Here is a 21545-nt window from a genome sequence, read left to right as displayed (position 1 = left end):
AAAATAAAGGGTAAAGTGAATAGTACCAGGATTAACTTTTTAGTGTAAAAATGTGGTTTTTCGTTAAAGTGAACAGTACCAAGTGCTTTTCGTTAAAGTTCCATTTTTTTAATTGGATCCGCTCTAGATCTTAGTATTCGGAGCATAAGAATCAACTAATCTAGGGTGTACAAAGTGAATTCAACAGTTTCTATTAACTCATTTTTCTAGCCAGAAACTAGGGCTTACTTCTCTAACCAAAAACTTGGTGAGGAGAGAGGCTACAAAGGAAAGAAAATTGGCTTAAAATGTAGCCATTGTGATGCTGGTAGGCACTCAACAGACCGATGTTGGATTCTTCATCCAGAGCTAAACCACAGTTTCCTAGTGATAACAAAGGTGTCTCGAAAGGCTCACACAACCCTTCTTACAAGGCAAATCATGTTGCCACAACTTCTTCTGAGGGAGCACTGAAGTTCACCACTAATCCAGCTGCACTGATCAACGAGTTTGCTATGTTTCTTTAGAAGAAACAAGGTCTTGGAGATAGTGAAGGACCACTAAATCAGTGTGACAACAATCAAACTGCACTACTAGGACAGTTTGATGGCTTCCTGGTTGGAAATAAAGGCGTGGTACAAAGGGACATCCCAGGTATCTTACACTCATTCTCAACTGCTCTCAACATTGGTAATGTGCATGATTATTGGATTATAGATTCTGGAGCCACTGATCATATGACTAACAAGTCTACAAACTTGCATAAATTTGAAAAATTTTCTATTCCATCTCAAGTGTCAGTTGCCAATGGAAAAAATGTTATGGTTGTGGGAAAAGGAAAAATACATTTAATCTCAAGTGATGTCGAGTCTGAGGCTCTTTATGTTCCCTCATTCCCTTTTCAACTTTTATCTGTTGGTAAGATCACAAACTCATTAAATTGTCTTGCCATTTTCTCTCCCAAAAATGTGATCTTTCAGGATGTAGTCACCAAGAAGACGATTAGTGATGGATTTTTCTTAAATGGTCTCTACTATCTTTCCAAGCATATTCAAGTTCCCAAGGTTTTTCAAGTCATTTCAAGCTTAGCTCAAGAACAGCAACTTTGGCACCAACGTCTAGCACATCCTTCTGAAAAAGTTCTATCCACCTTGTTCCCAAACATGTGCAAAGTTACAAGTCCTTGGATGTTTGTCATTTTTCTAAGTTTACTAGATTACCATTTACTTCCTCTTTGTCTAGGGCTAGTAATCCTTTTGAAATCGTGCATTCTGATGTTTGGGGACCAATTCTAGAGTCTTTTGATGGATACAAATATTTTGTAACTTTTGTGGATGATTTCACAAGGATTACTTGGTTGTATCTTTTGAAATTTAAAAGTGAAGTGATGGAAGTTTTTCAAGATTTTCATAGACTTGTGGCCACCCAATTTGCTTCAAAAATTCATATTTTACGATCAGATAACGGCACATAATATATGTCTCATAACATGTCACACTACTTGAGCACGCACGCATGGTATATTACACCAAACCAGCTATGTTGGAACACCTCAACAAAATGGGGTGACCGAGAGGAAGAATAGAGATCTACTTGAGAAGACTAGAGCTCTTATGTTTCACATGAATGTGCCTAAGAAGTTTTGGTCTCAATGAGTTCTTATTGCGGCATATCTCATCAATAGATTGCCTAGTAAAGTGTTGAATTTTAAATCACCTTATGAGGTCTTGAAAAATAGAAAGATCAACTTTTCCCATTTGAGAGTCTTTGGGTGTACATGCTTTGTTCACATTCAAGCTTAAAATCGTGACAAGCTAGACCCAAGGGCTGCCAAATGTGTCTTTCTAGGTTATTCATATACCCAAAAAGGTTACAAGTGCTATAATTCAACAACTAGAAAAATGGTTGTTTCAAGGGATGTTAAATTTGAAGAACATGTTCCTTACTTCTCACAATCACTGGATTACTCTAGACAAGGGGAGCATTTGATGGACTTATTTCCTTTTCCATATCCAAACGGAGAAGATGCAACATGCACTCCTAGTGATCATGTGCCGGATGATGTTAATCTTCACTCGGTGGAACATCTTGAAGATGAAACCCCTTCCTCATCGGAGATTCACACTGCACCCTCTAGTGATCCTTCCAACCATGATGTTGTTCAAATACCTGTAGTTCAATCTCCTACAGTTCGTCGCAATCCTGCACGAGAGAGGAAACTTCCATCCAAGTTGCATGATTATGTGACCTACACTGCCAGGTATCCTGTGATTGATGTTATTGACTATAGCAAAGTCTCATCTTCTTTTGCTACATTCCTAAGTGCCATTAATGAAGCTCGAGAACCTCAAAGTTTCAAGAAGCCAATCTTCACAGTGAGTGGAGAAATGCTATGGCAGAGGAGCTTCAAGCCATCCATGAAAATAACATATGGACTATAGTGAAACTTCCAAAAGGAAAGAAGGCAGTGGGGAGTCGTTGGGTGTACAAAACTAAGTTTCATTCAGATGGCACAATCGAAATGAATAAGGCTCGCTTGGTTACTCGAGGTTTTACACAAACCTATGGCGTCGATTATAAAGTGACATTTGCTCCGGTGGCAAAAATGAACACTGTTAGAGTATTGTTGTCGGTTGCAATTAACAATGCATGACCTCTCTTTCAAATGGATGTTAAAAATACTTTCCTGCATGGTGAACTTGAAGAAGAGGTTTACATGAAGTTACCCCCAGGTCATCCTCAATCAAACAATCCAGAAATGGTGTGCAAACTCCATAAATCCATTTATGGTCTCAAGCAAAGTCCACGTGCATGGTATGCCAAGCTCAGTCATGTTCTGGAAAGGGTTGGTTTTTGTCTAAGTATTGCAGATTCTTCCCTATTTGTTTGTTCCATCTCAGTGGGTAAACTAGTTGTGCTCATTTATGTTGATGATCTAATTGTGACAGGTGATAATATGTCAGAGATTAATGCTCTTAAACAGTATCTCAACAACAAGTTTGCTATCAAGGATCTTGGCACTCTCAAATACTTTCTGGGCATCGAGATGGCACACTCTCACAAGGGTTTCTTTCTCAACCAACGCAAGTATGTCATGGATCTTCTTCACGAAGCAAAAATGACAGATTGCAAGCCTGCTCGTACCCCCTTGGATAGCAACTTGAGTCTAAAAACTCACGGTGATCCAGTTCCCAATTTAAGTTACTATCAAATAATGGTTGCCAAACTCATTTATCTGACTATCACACGTCCTGATATATCATATGCCGTCAGCATTGTTAGCTAGTTTATGCACTCTCCAAGCATGGATCATTTGAAGATTGTTCATCGTGTGCTACGTTATCTTAAAGGTTCATTGGTAGAGGAATTCTTATGCGCAACAATAGTCATACTCAGATCTCAAGCTATACCGATGTTGACTGGGCAGGCAATTCTCTCGATCGCAAGTCTACCACTGGGTTTTGTACGTTTGTGGGAGGCAACCTAGTTACCTGGAAAAGCAAGAAACAAAGTGTTGTTGCGCTCTAGTGCAGAGGCAGAGTATCATGTTATGGCGTCAACTGCTTGTGAACTTATTTGGCTTAAAAGCCTTCTGTTGGCTTTAGGTTTTCCTCATCAACAACCCATGTCCCTACACTGTGATAATCAGGCCGCGATGCACATTGCATCGAATCCTGTATTCCATGAGCGAACTAAACATATTGATGTTGATTGTCACTACGTCAGAAATCAAGTTCAGTCCAAGGTGATCGATACTCACTACACGCGCAGTCATGATCAACTTGCGGATATTTTCACAAAAGGATTAACCTCTGCTAATTTTCAGCATCTTTTGTTCAAGCTTGGATCAATTAATCCATTTGATCCAGCTTGAGGGGGAGTATTGGAAGAAAGAATGGCAACTAGGGTTAGGTTAGGTTGCATGTTCACCGTACAAAGGATTTTAGGGTGATAGATAGTGTTGTCAATTCCCTTAATTCAAGGGATGTGTCTTATTTGTCTTGTTGTCAATTCCCTTAATTCAAGGGATGTGTTTTATTTGTTCTCTTTTGTTAGCTTTAGACGTAAATCAAGGAGGGATAGGTAGTCTTGTTTTCTTCCCTCTAGCACATATATATTTGCTATCTCTTGTACCTGATTGTCTTATGATGAATATACCATTCACAAAATTCAATATATACAGACTTTTTTCTTTGGTGCGTTCGATTTCAGTTATGGAAAGAGTATATGACTTGCATATTCGCGGCCTAATGACACACTTCCTTGACACTGTTTGTCGAATGAGAATGCATAATTGTTATTGCAGCTTGTCTTTTTCTTTGCTTTCATTTTTTTATCAAGTTGAAAAAAAAAGGTTAGGAACTCGCTATCAATTAGGTTGAGTGGTTTCTGTTTCTTGTATGTGTATTTTGGTGTGGGATGGACTTGTTGGTGTGCATTCTTGGCTGGATTGTGTGTTGGGTGTCTGTGGCAATGGATCAATAGGTTGCACCAACAACAATTATGCATCAAGAGAAAAGTGCAAAAAGTGCGGGCAACCAAAGGAGGTAGCGGCAATGACAGCGGTTGCAATGCCTGGAGCTTCTCTCCCAACTTATTCACATTGTTTTCCCAGGTCCCAAGGAGGACTGGACCAAAAGATGGGTAGTGGAATGATGGCCAATGGTGCTCCCCCACATTTGCTTCCTTTGAACTGGCCTATAGCAGGAGCTGATAAGTTTGGAGTTCAGCCGGCTTCTACTTGGTCTGTAGGTGGAAACCATAATGCTGGAGTTCTACATGCAAACCCTACTAATCAGCTTCTCTCAGTTCCAAAAGGATGGCACAGTGGTGACTGGCTATGCAGTTGCGGTTTCCATAATTACTCATCTCGAACGCAGGTATGATGCTGCATGAGCATTCAAAGCAAAGAGTTCTCCTTACCTGACTGTTGATATCTGATCCAATTTTGATTTATCTGCAGTGCAAAAAATGTGATGCTTTTCCACCAGGTACACTCTTTCTACATCAGCATTGCAATTGTCCTATGATATATTTGTGGTTTAGAAGCACATGTGCTGCAGTTATGTTGTTTTATTATTACGCAACTGGTACCATAGATTGTAAATAATACTCACTTATTTACATTCCTCTTTTTTCGTATAAAGCTCTTGGAATGAAGCGATTAGCATCTGAAGAGCTTGTTCATGACTGGGATAACAAGAGACTGAACGTAGGACGTGTAAGGATGATCTATCTATTCTATGGAATTTTAGATTATAAGTTTATAAGATTGTTACATACAGTATCCTTTGCTTTCTTCTTCTCCTCCTCCTAGTTGTTTCCTTATTCTTCTCACTAAATTGCAGACAGTTGGGCAGCAGCAATCCTATCCTGGGTTTGAGCAAGTGGTAGGGACCAGTGGTAACCTCGCAACTGGACCTTACGCTCCTTATCATCCCAATATAAGCTCAGGCATGGCTCCGAATTTGCAAGTGCGCATGCCATTCACACAGCAGGCATTGCCACCTGCACTCCTTGGAAAAGGGTAAGTTTGGAATCAGCTTTTCCTTTTACATATGCATACTTAGGTTCCACATTCTGATATGCATATTAGATCTTACAGATTCGTGTTTATTTAACTGTTTTCAGTGTGCTTCCACTCCTTTTTAAACGTGGATAATATCCCTACTTCCACATACGGCCCTGATAAATGTCAATTATGACGAGCCTATATTTTTAGCATAAATTCAGCTTATTGTGAGGTTAGCTTCTTTGATAAGGACTTTCTTATTTATAGTTTATTGACTTCGCAGAGCAAAGCAATGGCGTAACGGGGATTGGATGTGCACAAATTGCAACAATCATAATTATGCTTCTCGATTGAACTGCAATAGGTTAGTGTATAAACTAAGCATTGATTCCTCTTTTGCGAACATTCGTTACTTCATCCTTTTCCTCGGGTTTAATCCCAACTTTATCATTGGCGTATCAAACTGTTTCCAGTATGGCATGGAATATATCCTGATAGAGCAGCGAAACTTCTTTCTCGATATATGCTGGTTGAACAATAATTTCAAATCTGTGTATGAATTATGTTTTCAGAATTGCAATTAACGAGTGTACTTCCTGTTGCTCCAAGTTGAGACGCGTAAATGATCTGTGCATTATACATTGTAATTTGATCTGAATGTTGGAACCCTTGTTATCTGCAGGTGCAAGACCGAAAGAGATGCGACCGCTCAGCCAGTCAATGCCATGTAGCCATTCAAATTCATAAAGTTGCATGCTTGGTGCTCATTCAAGTTTTGATTTGGCCTCTCATTTTGCACTATATTGAGGTGAAAATGAACCTTTTGCATTAAGCGGCTGGTTATCTCACATTATTCAGATAGCATATCGATATTTCAATGTTAATCGTTGCTCTCCAAGGATGTAATTTACAGCTCCGTAGTTTCGTCTCACAGAGAAAGCTTTGTGTATACTTTATTGATCGAGTAATATTACAGAGTCTCCGATGCAGGTGAAGGCTTTTAACCAGTTGAGCTACAAACGCTATGCAAACGATAAAGATTTGGTACGCAGTCATCGAAATCAAAACGAGAAGAAGAAAATCTATTGGAGAAGAGAGTGACTGAATCAATCAGGAACCCTTGAGGATGGAAGTGGGAGAGAGAGGAGGTGCATCCAACTGGTAAAGATTAAGAGCCGGTCCAACAAACCTGAACAGAATCCAAGCCCCAATCACTATGTAAATTGAAGCATAAGCAAACTTGTTTAACCAAAACAAAGCACCCTTCTCCCCCACGTAAAGCTCCCATGCCTTCTCCCCCAAGCTCATATCTTCCCACTTCTTTGGAGCGTCACTAGCTTGAGCCTTCATGACCCGTCCGCCGTCCCCCTCATTGCCCTCCTCTCGCTGCTGCTGCTTCGTCCGCCTTCTCGACCTCTTTTTGAACCGCACTCCCGTGGGGTCCGGTGCTGCCACGCTGTTGCCGTCAGTGTCCGGAATGCTAGTGCTGCCACCACCATCACTGCCGGTAGTGTTGTAAACTAGTGTGCTGATTCTGAGAGGCCGCGGACGGGTGGCGGGTGAGAAGATATGGTTCAGTTTTGTTGGAGAAGGTTTTGAGAGGGCGAGGTGGGTTGGGGAAGCTGGTGTTGAGCTGAGTAGGTGGAGGAGTTTGGCCTCCATTGCTGAGCAAGTTTGGTGTTGCAGCCGAGTGAGTGAGTGGTTGGATTTTGGTTTTATCACTTTATCTTTTCGTTGCTTTTTTTTTCCACTATGAAAGAGGCCAATCTGATTAAGAATAGTGTGGTTGGGCTTCAACTTCAAGTGGGCCTTAACAGTTTTTCAATTTACTTGTAATCAAACTCAAACTTCACCAAAAACTAAGGGCATGTTCCTTAACGTTTTGCAAAACAGTTTTTCGTTTTCTAGACACAAAAATGGGTGAAAAATGCATTTAGTAGATAGATAATTTTGTGAAAATATACTTTGAGACACAAAAAACAATATTTAGCCTGAATTATGTAGAACATCAAATTGATGTTACTTCTGTTTTTCAAAATAATATAAAATAAAATATAAGTTAGAAAATAAATTTAGAGTTTTACTAAATAAAATAAAATTAGGTATGCTACCATTACCGTCACCAATGCTGCCACCACCATCACACCACATTTTCCATCATCTCACCATTACCACCACTATGGCCACCATCTTTGACACCACCATCAGCACTACTATCATATCCTCAAGTGCCATCACTCTCGCCACCGTGGCAGCCCCCCCCCCCCCACCCCGGCGTCTGACCTTCGCCACAACTAACATGACATCCACAACATTTACCTTTGTCGCCACTATTACAACCACCATATTATTCACCATCACATCGTTGCAGCCACTACACTACTACCATTACCATCATCTCGCACCACCATCGCCACCACCACCACCACCACATGCTCCATCCCAATACCCACACCATATCCACCACCATCTCTTGTCACCATCATCCCTATCATCTCAACTACCATTTTCACAACCATACCTATTCACCAAACTTCGTGCTTATGATTAGAACCGTTTATATTGTAAATCACTTTGTAAAGACCTTTTTATATATAAAAAATCAATTAACACCAAGATCATTTAGTCAACAAATTGTATAAAAATAGAAGAAAATATTCAGTAAAAGTATTACAAACCGTTTATCATTTTGTTTCAATTGATTTACTAAATTATCTTAGTTTTAATTGATTTTTTATATTATAGAAATTAACCTTACAAAATAATTGATTTACTAAAAAGAACAGATCTAGTAAAAGTATTACAAACCGTCTATCATTTTGTTTCAGTCAATTTACTAAATTATCTTAGTTTTAATTGATTTTTTTCTTTCAGAGATTAACCTTACAAAGTAATTTAACAAAATAATTTAAAATATAAACAGTTTTGATTATAAACACGAAATTCTATAACTAAGCGACTATATTTTAAGAAAGAACCCTTCTTCAACCTTAAGGAGCCAAACTCTTTCTCATATCCCAATTAGGAACGAAATTGTTGAGTGGACTCGGACAAGTGGGCAAGCTTTTATTATAGCCCAACACAAGCTGTTGGACGAGGATCTCAAATTCCAAATCCTACCCGGATCCACCTTTGACCACCCCTCGTAAATACCAAACTACCCCTCCTCCATCTCCATTATTACAAACCCCTCGGCGAAGGTTTTACAGTCACTAAAGTACGCTTTTGGCTACCCGCTCTTTAGCATCTCTCTTTTCCAAAGCAAAAACATCCACTCGCCCAGTCAACAAGCCGGAGCAACCCAGCCCCACCAATCCATGACCGACAACACGGCCGATAACAACCGGGTCGAACCGGAGGACCCGTTCCTCGTAGCGTATCAGCCATCGGAGCTCCGAATCGCCTCGGAGTTTCTCTCAACCTGGCTCTCCTTTCTCACCAGAGATCTTTGTCCACACTGCTCCGCCAAACTCGCCGATCGCGTCCGCTCTCTCGGCCCAGGTACGATTTTTTTTCACTTTCTGTTTGTTTCCTGAGAAAATTTAGGGCTAGAAAGTGTGTAGAAGTAAAAAGTTTCAGTCTTTATGTTGTCCTGTACACAGAAGAATTTTGAATTTTGAATTTTGAATTTGTGTTTTGGCATATCCTTAATGGGATTTTGTGATTTGGGAATTGAAGAACTTGGTGGGGATTCGAAACCCGTTCACCCGGATGAGAATTCGGGAGATTTGAATACGGAGAGCAAGGAATTGCAGGTGGGTAGTGATTATGATAATGGTGAGGAGCATCATGATGATGACACAAAGTCACTAGGTAATTGGGACGACGGAGCTCAGGGGATGTCGGAACCCGACCCAGAAACTTCTAACAGTGGATTGGCCCCCTTATTAGAGACTCCAAGCCCTCGAATGTCGTGGGCCGATATGGCACAGGAAGATGAGCTGGAAGAAGAGGAAGAGCATGAGTTGAATAAGCGGGTGGTCAATGTGAACGAGGCGACTGGAAAGTTGAGGATTACGAAGTCTACATTGTCTAGGGAGCAGAGGGAACACTTTAGGATCACGAATGTTAGGAGGAAGAAAGATTATATTTGTTTGGAGAGGATTAATGGGAAATTGGTTAACATTGTCGATGGGCTTGAGCTCCACACTGGTATCTTCAGTGCGGCGGAACAGAATAGGATTGTTGATTATGTTTATAAGCTTCAAGAGATGGGCAGGAATGGTTTATTAAAAGGTTAGTTCTTTGCTTTCGGAATGCCATTACAGTACTTGATCTTCCTGTTGATATTTCTTCTTGTTTTTGTACATGTTATATGTGTGTGTGTTTGTGTATATATATTTGTAATGTTTCCAATAACATGTTTTCCCTATCTGTGATGACTTGATACGTAGGCCTTATTGGTAAACCTTCTTTGCCTAGCTAGAATGTTAGTTGTGTGGAATGCACATAATGTCTTCGATTTTCTTTTATGAATTTACATCTATTTTGTTCCTCAAATTTTATTTATTTATCAATTTCGTTGTAAGTTGCCAAAGAACTTTTTTCAGTGGTATGTATGTGCCAAATGTTAAGGTTCCCCCTCTCTTTTCACGACGAGTTGTAAGTTATCTTTTATGTATTTTTTCTTTATACAGAAAATATGAAAAGTCTATTATTTAGCTCAAACTTGTTTCAGGATTTTCTAGTTGCATTTTATTATATTGATGTAATTTAATTCTTATTAGGAGATGTATGATCTTTTGGCTAACCTGTTCTGAAATTCTTGCAGCACGTACGTATACAGCACCTCAAAAGTGGATTAGGGGCAAGCGACGAGTAACCATTCAGTTCGGCTGTTGCTACAATTATGCAGTGGTATGCCTTTTTGCTATGGCATTTATATTTAATTTCAATTTCTTACTTGACTAACATTTTGTAGAAATCAGCTACATTGTTATTCTAGTGGGTATTATTTCTGAACTTTGCTCAAAGGAACTTTAAAGTGATACTGATTTTTATGTTCTGTTGTGCTGTGTTGGTTACAGGATAAGTATGGTAATCCACCTGGTATCCTACGCGATGATGTTGTCGATCCCATACCTCAACTTTTCAAGGTGATCATTAGGAGGCTGGTAAAATGGCATGTGCTTCCCCCGACTTGTGTACCTGATAGTTGCATCGTCAATGTATATGATGAAGGGGACTGTATACCTCCACATATTGACAACCATGATTTTGTTCGACCTTTCTGTACCGTGTCCTTTCTTGGTGAGTGCAACATAGTTTTTGGTTCAAACTTAAAGATCATTGGTCCTGGCGAGTTTGAAGGTTCATTTGCCATTCCCTTGCCAGTTGGGTAAGTATGTCATCCTTTGTGCCTGTGTATTTACCGCCCTTGTTTAGACTCTACCTATTGTTTGCCATTACATTTTATTTATAGTTTTGATATATGCACCAACCTTTTCATGGATTCAAATGTCTCAAGAGTCAGCATTTTCCCATGCAGGTCTGTTCTGGTTTTAAACGGAAGGGGGGCTGATGTAGCTAAGCATTGTGTGCCTCCAGTACCTACAAAACGGTAAGAGTTAAAACTGTGCAATATAATTATTGTCTTTTTGTGGTTGCTTGTATTAATTATTTGTCTTCAGGATATTTACCTGCTTGTTATTGTATATATTAGGATATCAATCACATTTAGAAGAATGGATGAAACCAAACGGCCGAATGGTTATGTTCCAGAACCTGATCTACAGGATCTTCAACCACTATCCTTTGAAGAGGACAAGAAAACTAGATTAAATTCACCTAGGAGCCAACCTCAGATGAGGAGGCAGCCAATTAGGGATCAGATGAGGAGGCAGCCAATTAGGGGATCTGCTGACAGACGTGAGTTCCACTCAGAAATTAGGGGATCTGCCGACAGACATGAGTTCTACTCAGAGCCCCGAGAGTCAAGTTGGAGTCGACGTGGATCTGGAAATAGGTGGAACCGGGGAAGGGTCAACGTGAATTTTGAGAGCTAGTTGATGATGGCTAACTTCTTTGCCAGTACAAGTGTTGCAGTTGGCCCCCTTCAACCTTTCGTCAAGGTTCTTACATTTAATTTCCTAAAGAGATAAAAGATATCGTTTGGATTTGTATCTTTCTACATCTACTTTAGGCATGTCAACTGTGTTTTGGTTTCTTCTTTTACAAGAGCAATATGCATGTTTGAGTATAGATGGAAGTTCAGAGGATGCGGCGAAGGTGGTGGACATAAATGCAACTTGCTGGAATGCCACCACAGTTTTATTGGTATTATTTTTCTATAGCTTATAAGGCATATGCCCCATAACTAGATTATCACCTCGCCCTATCGGCTTTGTGAGTTTAAAACATATGTGTGAGTTGTACTATATAGTTGATGAACCAACTGAAAGCTGGTTGTTTGTAGCATATTGCTGCTTATGTACCTCAGCAATTGATTGCAATCTGTTGAGTGTGGTATCGTTTGATGATAGGAGATATCAGTTGTTCTTTCCTCGGTTTTATGTTTGTGAAACTGAATTTTTTACGCATGCTCAAGTTTCTTGTGTTTGAACGTCCACTCAAGTTTCTGGCCGGTTTGAGCCGTATATTTTCATTGTTGAGATGAAAATGAAATGTAGATTGGTAATTGGCACTTGTTGGAATAAGAACACATTATCGTTGTTGATTTTGAGCTCGAATGTTATTCCATATTCTTTACTTTTTCCTGCTCTTTTCGTTACAGACGCAGTTACAGTTTCTGGGAATTTTCTGCTGCTCTTTTGTACCTTCAATTCCTTTGCTTTTTGACTCCTACAAAGAGTGCCTTTATTCTTATTTCGTACTCCCTTGGGCCATGGGCTGCCTGACTGGACTGGCCATGGTTTGGGATCAGGGTTCCATGGCCATGGTTTTGGGTTCGCTTATTGAACCTAACCGGGGCCATGTTTTCGGGTTCACTTATTGGGATCGTAAGTGAACCGACCCGGATTTACAGTTGGGTTCTATCGGGATTGTAAGTGAACCGACCGGGATTTACAGCCGGGTTCTATCGTAGATCCATGGCTATCTATGAAGCATGGATACGGATACGGATACGGCGATACGATACGACACGACACGGCGATACGGAAAATCTCCAAAAATTAAGATACGATACGCTAAGGATACGGCAAATAAAAATGTATATAGCTACAAGAATATACATTTTAAAACATAATTCATCATTCAAATTCAAGTACATTTGAGTTGTTAGAGAAGGAAAATTCGAAATCTAATCCTCTTTATACAGTAGAAGAAGTGTGAGAATCGTATTCATGGTTTTAATTAGAGGGAAGCTCAGTTGAATATCAGAGTGCGCAACGAACAAGACTAACAAGAATAATAAGAATATTATTAAACAAACTGAGAATGCCAGAACGGCTACAAAACACTAAGAGACTACATTGTGAATAACTTATTTTCTCTGAATAACAAAGCTCTCTATTTATAATAAACTAACCCTAGTCCCTAATAAGCAAGGAAACAAAAACCTAATTCTAATGGGCAAGAAACTCTAATATCCTTGGCCCACAAGAAAACCATAAACAATAATAAAATAATAATTAATTTTTCAACAAGCTCTTTGTATTTAGCAGCTTTCAATTATAGATGTCTCCTATTAATTTTCTCTTCCTCATTACTTTTTTTTGAAAGTGTAAATGTATCTTAAAAGCAGGATACGTGTATCCTAAATGTAGGATACGCATATCTATCATGTCAAATTCGTGTCCATCAACCAGGATACGTGTCGGACGAGTATCCGAGAGTATCGGGCAAGTATCGTATCCGATCAAGTATCGGATACGGGATACGGGACCAAACAGAAGTATCCGTGCATCATAGATGGCTATAGATTAGACCAGAAAACAATCTCTCCCTAAATTTTAGGATGGCCAGAAAAATAAGCTTTTAATGCTCACTTATAAAACATTGTATTCGTGTATTGATCACATCATAGATAATCCACCGTAGGAGCTTCTCATCTCTATTACAATGTGGTGCAAATAGTTTTAGGAGCCATTATTAGCATTCTAAAAAAGAGGGTGAGCCCTAACTCAACGGAAAAGTTGCTTCTTTGTGAACGAAAGGTTATGAGTTAGAGTTGTAGAAACATATTCTTTGCAAAACAAGAGTAAGACTATGTACGACAGACATTTCTCTTGATTCTTACAATGTAAGGAGCTTTGTTGGTTTGGTATCGTCATTTTTTTATTAACATGCTAAAATAGTCCTTTCTTAATCCTTCCTAGCGAAGGGAGGAGTTATGATGACTAATTTGAACTGTTATTAACGATTCTCAAAAAAATTTGTATTAAGAGAACTTTTATTGTCAACATAATTAATAAAATGTTATATATTTCCCTTTATTCTATTTCCAGAGAAATTTTTAGTTGTGATAGCAACACGGATGATACATCACGTGTTTCTATGTAAGTGGTGGAAAATTTTAATTTTTAAGTTATTAATCTTTTAACACACATATCCCACCATTTATATAAAGACACATAATGTACCACCTCGTGTAACGGTCGTACTAAAAAATCTCTCATATTTCCATCATAACTAACAGATTTGTTACTAATGAGACTTTTGATTGGTTTCTCACTTCTTCTCGTAATTTTAAATTTCAGTCAATCTCCTCATTTCATATGCCCCGCTCCTTTTTAACTTTCCAAATTCATAGCATGTGACATCTTTCTTATAGTAAACACACAAAATATTGAGTTTACCGTCATAAAAGTTGGTGTTTATATTACTACTCAAACACTATAGCATCATAGTTGTTTCCAAACATTCCGTACAAAGACGTTTTCTTTCATTTATTAACAAATGTCGCCAACGTGATTTAACTCAGGACATCTTCCAACAAAGTAAAAGTTCATTGTTCATGAAATTTGTGCACCTTTTAACCTTTGATATCACTTGAGTCGAGGAACATGTACATTCCACCTTATATGTTTGAGGATTGTAGTTATACATATGATCAGAGGCAAATGCATATTGAGATCTACGTGGTCACATGATCACCCAAAGTTCTTTCGAAGATTCTCTGAATGATTTGTAGGGGTCCCTTTGTACCAAGTGTTTGATGTAATACCTGTTGGGTATATCTAGACAGGTCGCATGGATAACACTCGACAAATTCTCTCGATATTACTCATCAAGTGTTTGACGAAATGCCTATGTGAATAAATTGAAATTTTGTTTGGGGGCTTCGCTCTCTATTTCCATCTAAAAAACTTAGACCTCTAACATTGAGACCATCCAAGATTCGAACCATAGATCCACCACAACATATGATATAATATGATTTGTTTAATTTTATCTTAGATTAGACCTAGCACATTTACCCCCACAAAATATTTATGGCATGAATTCTACTCTCCTTTTATTTTTACTCAATCAACCCGGACTCAAGTTCAAACTTTGACATCTCTAGTCCTCCTCCTATCATTTAGGTCATCTCCAACCGAATGGTCAAAATGGCTGAAAATAGCCTAAAAACCGTTACCAACCGAGGGCCAGGCCATAGGGTTTGTGGGCCCCACTGAACAAAAAATGGCCAAAGGGCCAATCGGCTGGCCCAAATGAACCAGCCAGCCAGCTCTGGGGCGGGCTTTTTTTTAATTTAAAAATTCTATTTTTGTTTCCTATTACTTCCTAAGCCATTAAACAACATTTAATAACATTAAGTAACATTAAACAACATTAAATAACATTAAACAACATAAAAAAAACATTTAACAACATGAATTATAGCCCAATATCCACCCTATTTATAGGCCAAAAAAATTCAAATCCAACGGCTAGCTAACGTCAATTACTGTTAGATTTGAAATTTTTTTTTCACCAAAATTTTTAAAATATATATTAAAAAATTCTCATTTTTTCCTATAAATTTAAGTTGTTGTTGTTTTTAAATTTAAATAATAAATTGTGTTTGGCCCTCGGTTGGAGAAGGTTTTTCTGTCACAGGCAAGGACCAAAATATCTAAAACATTGGCGATATTTCGCCGATATTTTTGTTTTTTTGAGTTACCGATATTTTAATGGGTATCCAATGCGTTTTCGTCAAAATATCGCGATATTATCGATATCAATAATATCACGATATTAACTATATTATTGTGATATGAAATCCAAAAATACTTGAAAATTTCTAAAAAGTCTCAATTTTGAGCATAGAGGGATTTGAACCCCTCCCATTTGACTCTTAACGCTTTAACCATCATATCACTTATGTTGTTGTAATAATATGCTAAAATATTTATATCTATGGTTTTGTTTTGAATTCTTTTTACAAGAAACAAATTTGCACATATTCCAAAAATTTTGTGGCATTATATTTTAAATTGTGTCAATTAATTACTTAGTCAATGGCATGTGGTTTTTTTTTTTATTTTTCTAATTTTTATTTGGTCACTTACATATCTAGGGCTGGAAAAAATTTCCGAAAATCCCAAACCAAACCAAAAAAGTCCCAAACCCAAACCGAAAAATCCCAAACCAAAACCATCCTGAAGTTCGAGAATCCCATCCTGAAGTTTTCGATATGGGATTGGTTTCCAAATCCCATTTGTTTGGTAATCCCGAAATCTCGAAAAATACCGAAGTATTCGGTTTCCTATTGACTTTTGGGTTTTGGTTCTTGAAAACCATTGACATGGTTGCTGACCACTCTTCACAATACACTTACTTTACAAATAGAGATGATGAAGATAGTGAAAATTTTGAACCTCATAGGAACTCTATGTGGTACTAAGTCACTCATGTATCTTATCATGCAATGTATAAAGTGTAAAATATTGTACTAATTTATTATATATAAATGATTATGGTGTGTTTAAACTTCTTTCATTAATTACTACATATTTTCTACATTCACAATGTTTGCCAGCTCGCTATATAATCAACTTAAATCAGTTAAATCCATCATGCAATGCATTTCCTTCAATTTTTTTGTGATAAACTAATAGATAATTGACTAAATAAACATCCTACAAAGTTTCAATAAAAATTTCCAAGTTTTTCTTACAATTTCCGTGGTTTCCATATTATTTTTATCGATATCGATAATATCCCGATGTTTCCATCGATATTTCCGTATTTTTGGACTACCGATATTTCTGATATCATCGATATTTTATACCTTGGTCACAGGCTTATGTTTGGCCCTATGACCCTTTAGCCCTCTGTTAGAGATAGTAAGAAAAATGATCATGCACTGTTTATTAAAATATTAGTTTCTTGAAGGTGACCTTAGTCAAACCACATGACATCATTATAATTTCTCAACAAAAAAAATAGAAAATGAAAACACCTCAACACATGCAATACGAGGATGGGCAAAATACCCGCGGTTACCCGCCCATTTAAACTTCACGGTTACAGTTATGGGTAACCGTTTAGATAAATAAACGGTTATGGGTATAACTGTTTACCTGTGAAATTTAAATGGGTGGTTATGGGTATTAACCGCGGTTATAAAAAGATAACTGTTTACCCATTTATTTTATATATGTAATGTTGAATATTTAAAAAAAAATTATATATATATATATATATACATATACATGGCTATTTGACAAGGGATGGGAAGTTGGGTTATTAACCCAACAATCACATATCTTCAATTTGAATCCTGCATCTTTTGATTGTTGCCGAAAAGACATGATTCATAGTCAACAAGTGTAATCCTTCTCCTAACAAATATGGCCTTTAGGTAATTGGTGCTCTCCATCAGGCATACTCATTAAAATGCTTTTTGGATAATGCTTTGTATATGTTTAAACATACATGACCTATTGAACTAATATGACTTCAAAAGTTATGTATTTTCAATTAACTTGAACATGTGCAATTCTCTCTATATATTGATAACATTGGAAGAAGAGAAAATCATTCAGAAATTTATTGTCTGCATAATTTCTTTGTTCTCTCCTCTCTCCATAACATTCATACAATTTCTTTCTAGTTATTTCTAAGGGAATACAATTCGATTTTGCTAATCGAATATTTCATACTTTCTTGTATCCTGGAAGTGATTTGCCAAGAACCCTTTAGCAAACTCATTCGAGTGGGGGCAAATAACACTTTAAGGAAATGATTCAAGTCGTACCTCAAAGTCATCATTCAGATTATTCTCTATATTTCTACATTAACTCTAACATGTAAAATTAACACAAATCATGTTCTCTATCGGACAAAACTTAGATAAATGCTATTGACTGTAGTAGCTAATTATAAAAAAATGTAGCTCATTATATATATATATATATATATATTATGTTAATACTTTACATTATGGGTTAAATAACCCAAGAATACTGTATTCTAAACAGTTTTCGTAACCCAAGAATACTTAGCAAATATTATATTACCTTCATTGGTAACATTTAAAAATATCGTCCGTAAACTATTATTTCAATTATTGGAACGGTATAAGGACTTAAAAAATTAAAATAAGGAAATGTATGATGATTGTACCTATAAATGTGTTTAATTGTAAAAAAAAAAAAAAATTATGACAGTTTTTTTTTTTTTTTTTTTTAATTTTCAAGTTGTTAAAAAACATGTAGACATGTGAAAAATGGGTAATGGTAACAAAAATAAACAGGTTAAAAAGGGTAAACGGGTATTAAACGGTTACGGTTAAATAAGTATGATTAACCGTTTATAAACGGTTATGGGTATGGGTATAATTGTTTAGGCAATTACCCAACGAGTAAACAGTTATACGGGTATGAGCATAAACGGTTATGGGTAAATAACCACGGTTACCCACCCGTCATAACGGTTGCCAATCGCTAACTATCACAGAGGGAGGCATGAACTTCGAACATAACAGTGGCCGATGGTGTGGTCGAATAAAACCGCAAATGCTGCAACTTACATGCCAAACCTGAAACCCCCCAAAGGGCCAAACCTGCATCAATTATATATGCGTGGGGAGTGGGCTCCACTCTAGCTCCCATGGTGCCACCCCTACTACCCTAGTGTGCTGTAGAAACAAAGCATATTAAACCACATGAAGGGGGTAAACTGCGCTCAGCTGCCATCAAACTTCAAAAGCATGGAGTAGCAGCCTATGTGTAGCCTAGCTAGTAGGCAAAGGCAAATAGCATTCATATGGTATGTGAGAGATTCTAACTATTCTAGGCAAGTTTCTTGGCTTGTATATGTTCAACATATTTAAAAGGAAATGCACTTATTTATATACGAGCTTTTAGTATGCATCGGTGTATATACACTGATATTTGTCATTGTTTTATCCTTACTGTTTGATTATTAGCTACACATTCAACTTCCTATTCATATGTGCATATTAATATTTCATATACCGGAGTACAGTAAAACTTTCGGTATGTATATGAACATGGACGGCGCCAATGGAGGTTCACTAGAAGCAATTGCCCATTCTCAAGTAATTCGTTTGTTAAGCTGCAAACTGTAGTTACACACACACACACGTGTGTTATCTTTGAAGAAAATATATATATATCTAATATTCATACTACTTTTACTCTATATCAGATATTATAAGAGCAAAAGTGTTCTTGTTCCATCATTCAAACCGAAAAACCCCTCTCCCGCCTCTCATGTTTAATATTTTTTTCATCATTTTGCCAGTTTCCACTACTACACTGAAATGGGGGAAAACTCTCTGTTCCTGGTTCTCCTGTAGCTAGATCCTCTGGAACCACAAGAAATGGGATTCCAATTCATCACCCTTTCCTTTTGAGATTTTAAGAAGAGTTACTCTTTGGAGAGCACAGTACAATGAAAGTTGTAAGTTGTGTTTTTTTTTTGGGGGGGGGGGGGGAAAGGGTTATTGTCTATCATTGGCCTCTATGGTAGAATTAGTCGGGGGCTTGAGAGGTGGTGGTTTACTCGGTTGCGGATGCCAGCAGTTCGACTCTGCTTACCTCAAACTCGCAAATTTAATTAGCTAATACAAAGCTATAAGATAGCACCCAATTTTTTCGATTCGGCAATTTGATCTCGGCTATGATTTATCATTCATGGATGTTGATAAGATCCTTCCATTTAGTAGCACCTTAGGAGATGGCATAACCTTAAATAAAGTTAAGGGCGAGGTTTAAACGAGGAATGACGTAGTAAGCGACGAAATGATTTGGGAAGTTGAAAATAAGTGTAGATCCAAAGATTCCCAAATAGCTTAACCTTTCGAATTGCTGCTTAATCCATGGGCAGGCAAGAGACAACCTAACAAATTTGTAATTTTGAAATTGTGATATATTATCATTTGAAATCATTCCCATTAATTATCATATTGGGTATTAGCATGGACGAAGCTAATGAAGGTCCATTATTGAGGGCAGATGCCCTCAAGCAGTTTGTTTGTTAAGCTGCATATGCATTTATATATATACAAGAGTTATTTTTGAAAAAAATATATGTATCTAACATCAAATGTACATTCATAATACTTCGACTCCATATCAGGTATTTATATGACCAAAAGGCTCTTGTTTTGTTATTCAAACAAAAAACCCCTCACCCGCCTCTCATATATTAATATTTTGCTCCACTTTGCCACTTTTCACTATTACACTGAAATTTTTGTAACATTATTATACTGAGTATAAGCCATACTATAATAAGGTTTTCTTAATTATTTTTCGGATTGTCCGTACTATAAGAAACTTCTAGTTCTGTCCTGTATATGAATATTTATTCTGAATTAATATTTCAAAGCCAAGAAAATGAATTAGGAGAGAAACTTGTGGCTAGGGTTTAGTCTAGATTGTAGTTGCAAGTCTTTGTCTTAGACTTAACAGAAAGGAGCCAAAAGACAGTGAGACTACTTACCATAGTAGTCTAGAGAGAGAGAGAGAGAGAGAGAGAGAGAGAGAGAGAGAGAGAGAGAGAGAGAGAGAGAGAGAGAGGAGGGAGGGAGATCTGGGGTGATATTATTGAGATGTATCTTGAGAGAGATATGGGAAGAAAATAACATCCAAAAGATGATTACACGAAAGAAAAGGAAGTGTACTCACAGCGGCTATGCACACTAAAGCCACTCAATTATGAGGTAAGCAGCTCAGAATTTGGATAAGAAGGGGACAGATATACAATTTCACTGGCAAATCAAGTCTAAAAGTTGATCATCAAAGAATTACAAGACTGACTATTTGAATAAGGGTAATGCTAGGGAAATTTAAATTGTAGACTAAATTTGTAAACTAAATGATGTGTCATTAATATGAAATAAGTACGTTAATCAATACTTAAGTAATAATTTAATCATAAACTACCATGTCATTTAGTTTATAAAATTTAGTCAACAAATTTAATCTCACTTACATTATCCATTTAGACAAAGGAACAAAAACCCACATCTCTCAACACTCCTCCTCCTATTGGCTTTGGCTAATTGGCTAGAGAGAGAGAGAGAAAGAGGCTCAGAGTCCCAAACCCTCCATGTAAATGCATGAAAGGGAAAGGAAATCTCATGATGATAGCACTGTCAATATCAAACATATTATGCAATCTGTAAAAGTTGAAATGAGAGAGAGACAGAGGAGAAAGAGAGATGGGCATGTACAACAGTAGTCAGGATTATTGAGAAAGGGAATGAGACTGGTTGAATTCACGAAAGAATGCTTCCTTTTGTCCAAAAGTTGTGTGTAAAAAAATAAAAGATGTAAAATTGATTCTTGTTGGTTTGTAATTTTGTATATTGAACTTTTTTAATAAAATGAGTAAAAGATGTAAAATTGATTCTTGTTGGTTTGTAATTTTGTATGTTGAATTTTTTTAATAACATGAGTAAAAGATGTAAAATTGATTCTTGTTGGTTTGTAATATTGTAAAGTATTGAACTTTTTTTAATAACATGAGTATAGAACAATAACAAGTTTAAACTAGTTCGCCAAGGAAAACAATGAAGGTGCAATACTAACTTCAATGCAAGTTCTAGCAATGTGATAGAGTAAGGGTTCGATCTTTGTCAACGTAACTATATAACACGTACAAGTTTAGTGTTTAAACAATGCTTCTATTT

At 37.2% G+C, this 21545-nt stretch overlaps 3 protein-coding genes across 4 annotated transcripts; 2 read left to right on the top strand and 1 right to left on the bottom strand.

Annotated features, from left to right (window-relative positions):
* Nucleotides 1-4151: 4151 nt before the first annotated feature.
* Nucleotides 4152-7381, top strand: LOC103400153 (uncharacterized). Of its 2 annotated transcripts, XR_011573219.1 has the most exons (7): nucleotides 4152-4859; nucleotides 4943-4970; nucleotides 5127-5200; nucleotides 5328-5506; nucleotides 5775-5855; nucleotides 6174-6299; nucleotides 6482-7381. XR_011573219.1 is itself a non-coding variant. In XM_008338830.4 (6 exons), exons 1-6 carry the CDS (start codon nucleotides 4380-4382, stop codon nucleotides 6220-6222), a joined length of 891 nt encoding a protein of 296 aa, XP_008337052.1. In that variant the 5' UTR covers nucleotides 4152-4379; the 3' UTR covers nucleotides 6223-6447. The 2 variants fall into 2 exon arrangements, 1 of the variants encoding a protein (XP_008337052.1); XM_008338830.4 differs by lacking the exon at nucleotides 6482-7381 and having other exon boundaries at nucleotides 6174-6447.
* LOC103400680 (uncharacterized) lies at nucleotides 6413-7153 on the bottom strand. Its single transcript, XM_008339349.4, has one exon. The coding sequence runs from the start codon at nucleotides 7151-7153 to the stop codon at nucleotides 6602-6604; it is 552 nt and encodes a 183-aa protein (XP_008337571.1). The 3' UTR covers nucleotides 6413-6601.
* Nucleotides 7382-8703: 1322 nt separating the features above from the next.
* LOC103400161 (RNA demethylase ALKBH9B-like) lies at nucleotides 8704-12173 on the top strand. The gene is made up of 6 exons (XM_029090633.2): nucleotides 8704-8992; nucleotides 9170-9727; nucleotides 10263-10348; nucleotides 10519-10829; nucleotides 10980-11051; nucleotides 11154-12173. The coding sequence occupies exons 1-6, from the start codon at nucleotides 8809-8811 to the stop codon at nucleotides 11494-11496; spliced, it is 1554 nt and encodes a 517-aa protein (XP_028946466.1). The 5' UTR covers nucleotides 8704-8808; the 3' UTR covers nucleotides 11497-12173.
* The last annotated feature ends 9372 nt before the right edge of the window (nucleotides 12174-21545 follow it).

The sequence above is a fragment of the Malus domestica genome, chromosome 02 (genome assembly GCF_042453785.1).
Source record: "Malus domestica chromosome 02, GDT2T_hap1".
Taxonomy (NCBI): domain Eukaryota; kingdom Viridiplantae; phylum Streptophyta; class Magnoliopsida; order Rosales; family Rosaceae; genus Malus; species Malus domestica.
The sequence above is the reverse complement of the archived record's forward strand: the minus strand, read 5'-3'. Positions and strand labels throughout refer to the sequence as shown.

Coding starts and splice junctions, on each gene's coding strand:
- LOC103400153 (XM_008338830.4), top strand. CDS start 4,380: ATGTGTATTTTGGTGTGGGATGGACTTGTTGGTGTGCATTCTTGGCTG. Junction 4,860..4,942: donor ATTACTCATCTCGAACGCAG/GTATGATGCTGC, acceptor ATTTATCTGCAG/TGCAAAAAATGTGATGCTTT. Junction 5,507..5,774: donor CCTGCACTCCTTGGAAAAGG/GTAAGTTTGGAA, acceptor TTGACTTCGCAG/AGCAAAGCAATGGCGTAACG.
- LOC103400680 (XM_008339349.4), bottom strand. CDS start 7,153: ATGGAGGCCAAACTCCTCCACCTACTCAGCTCAACACCAGCTTCCCCA.
- LOC103400161 (XM_029090633.2), top strand. CDS start 8,809: ATGACCGACAACACGGCCGATAACAACCGGGTCGAACCGGAGGACCCG. Junction 9,728..10,262: donor CAGGAATGGTTTATTAAAAG/GTTAGTTCTTTG, acceptor AAATTCTTGCAG/CACGTACGTATACAGCACCT. Junction 11,052..11,153: donor CCTCCAGTACCTACAAAACG/GTAAGAGTTAAA, acceptor TGTATATATTAG/GATATCAATCACATTTAGAA.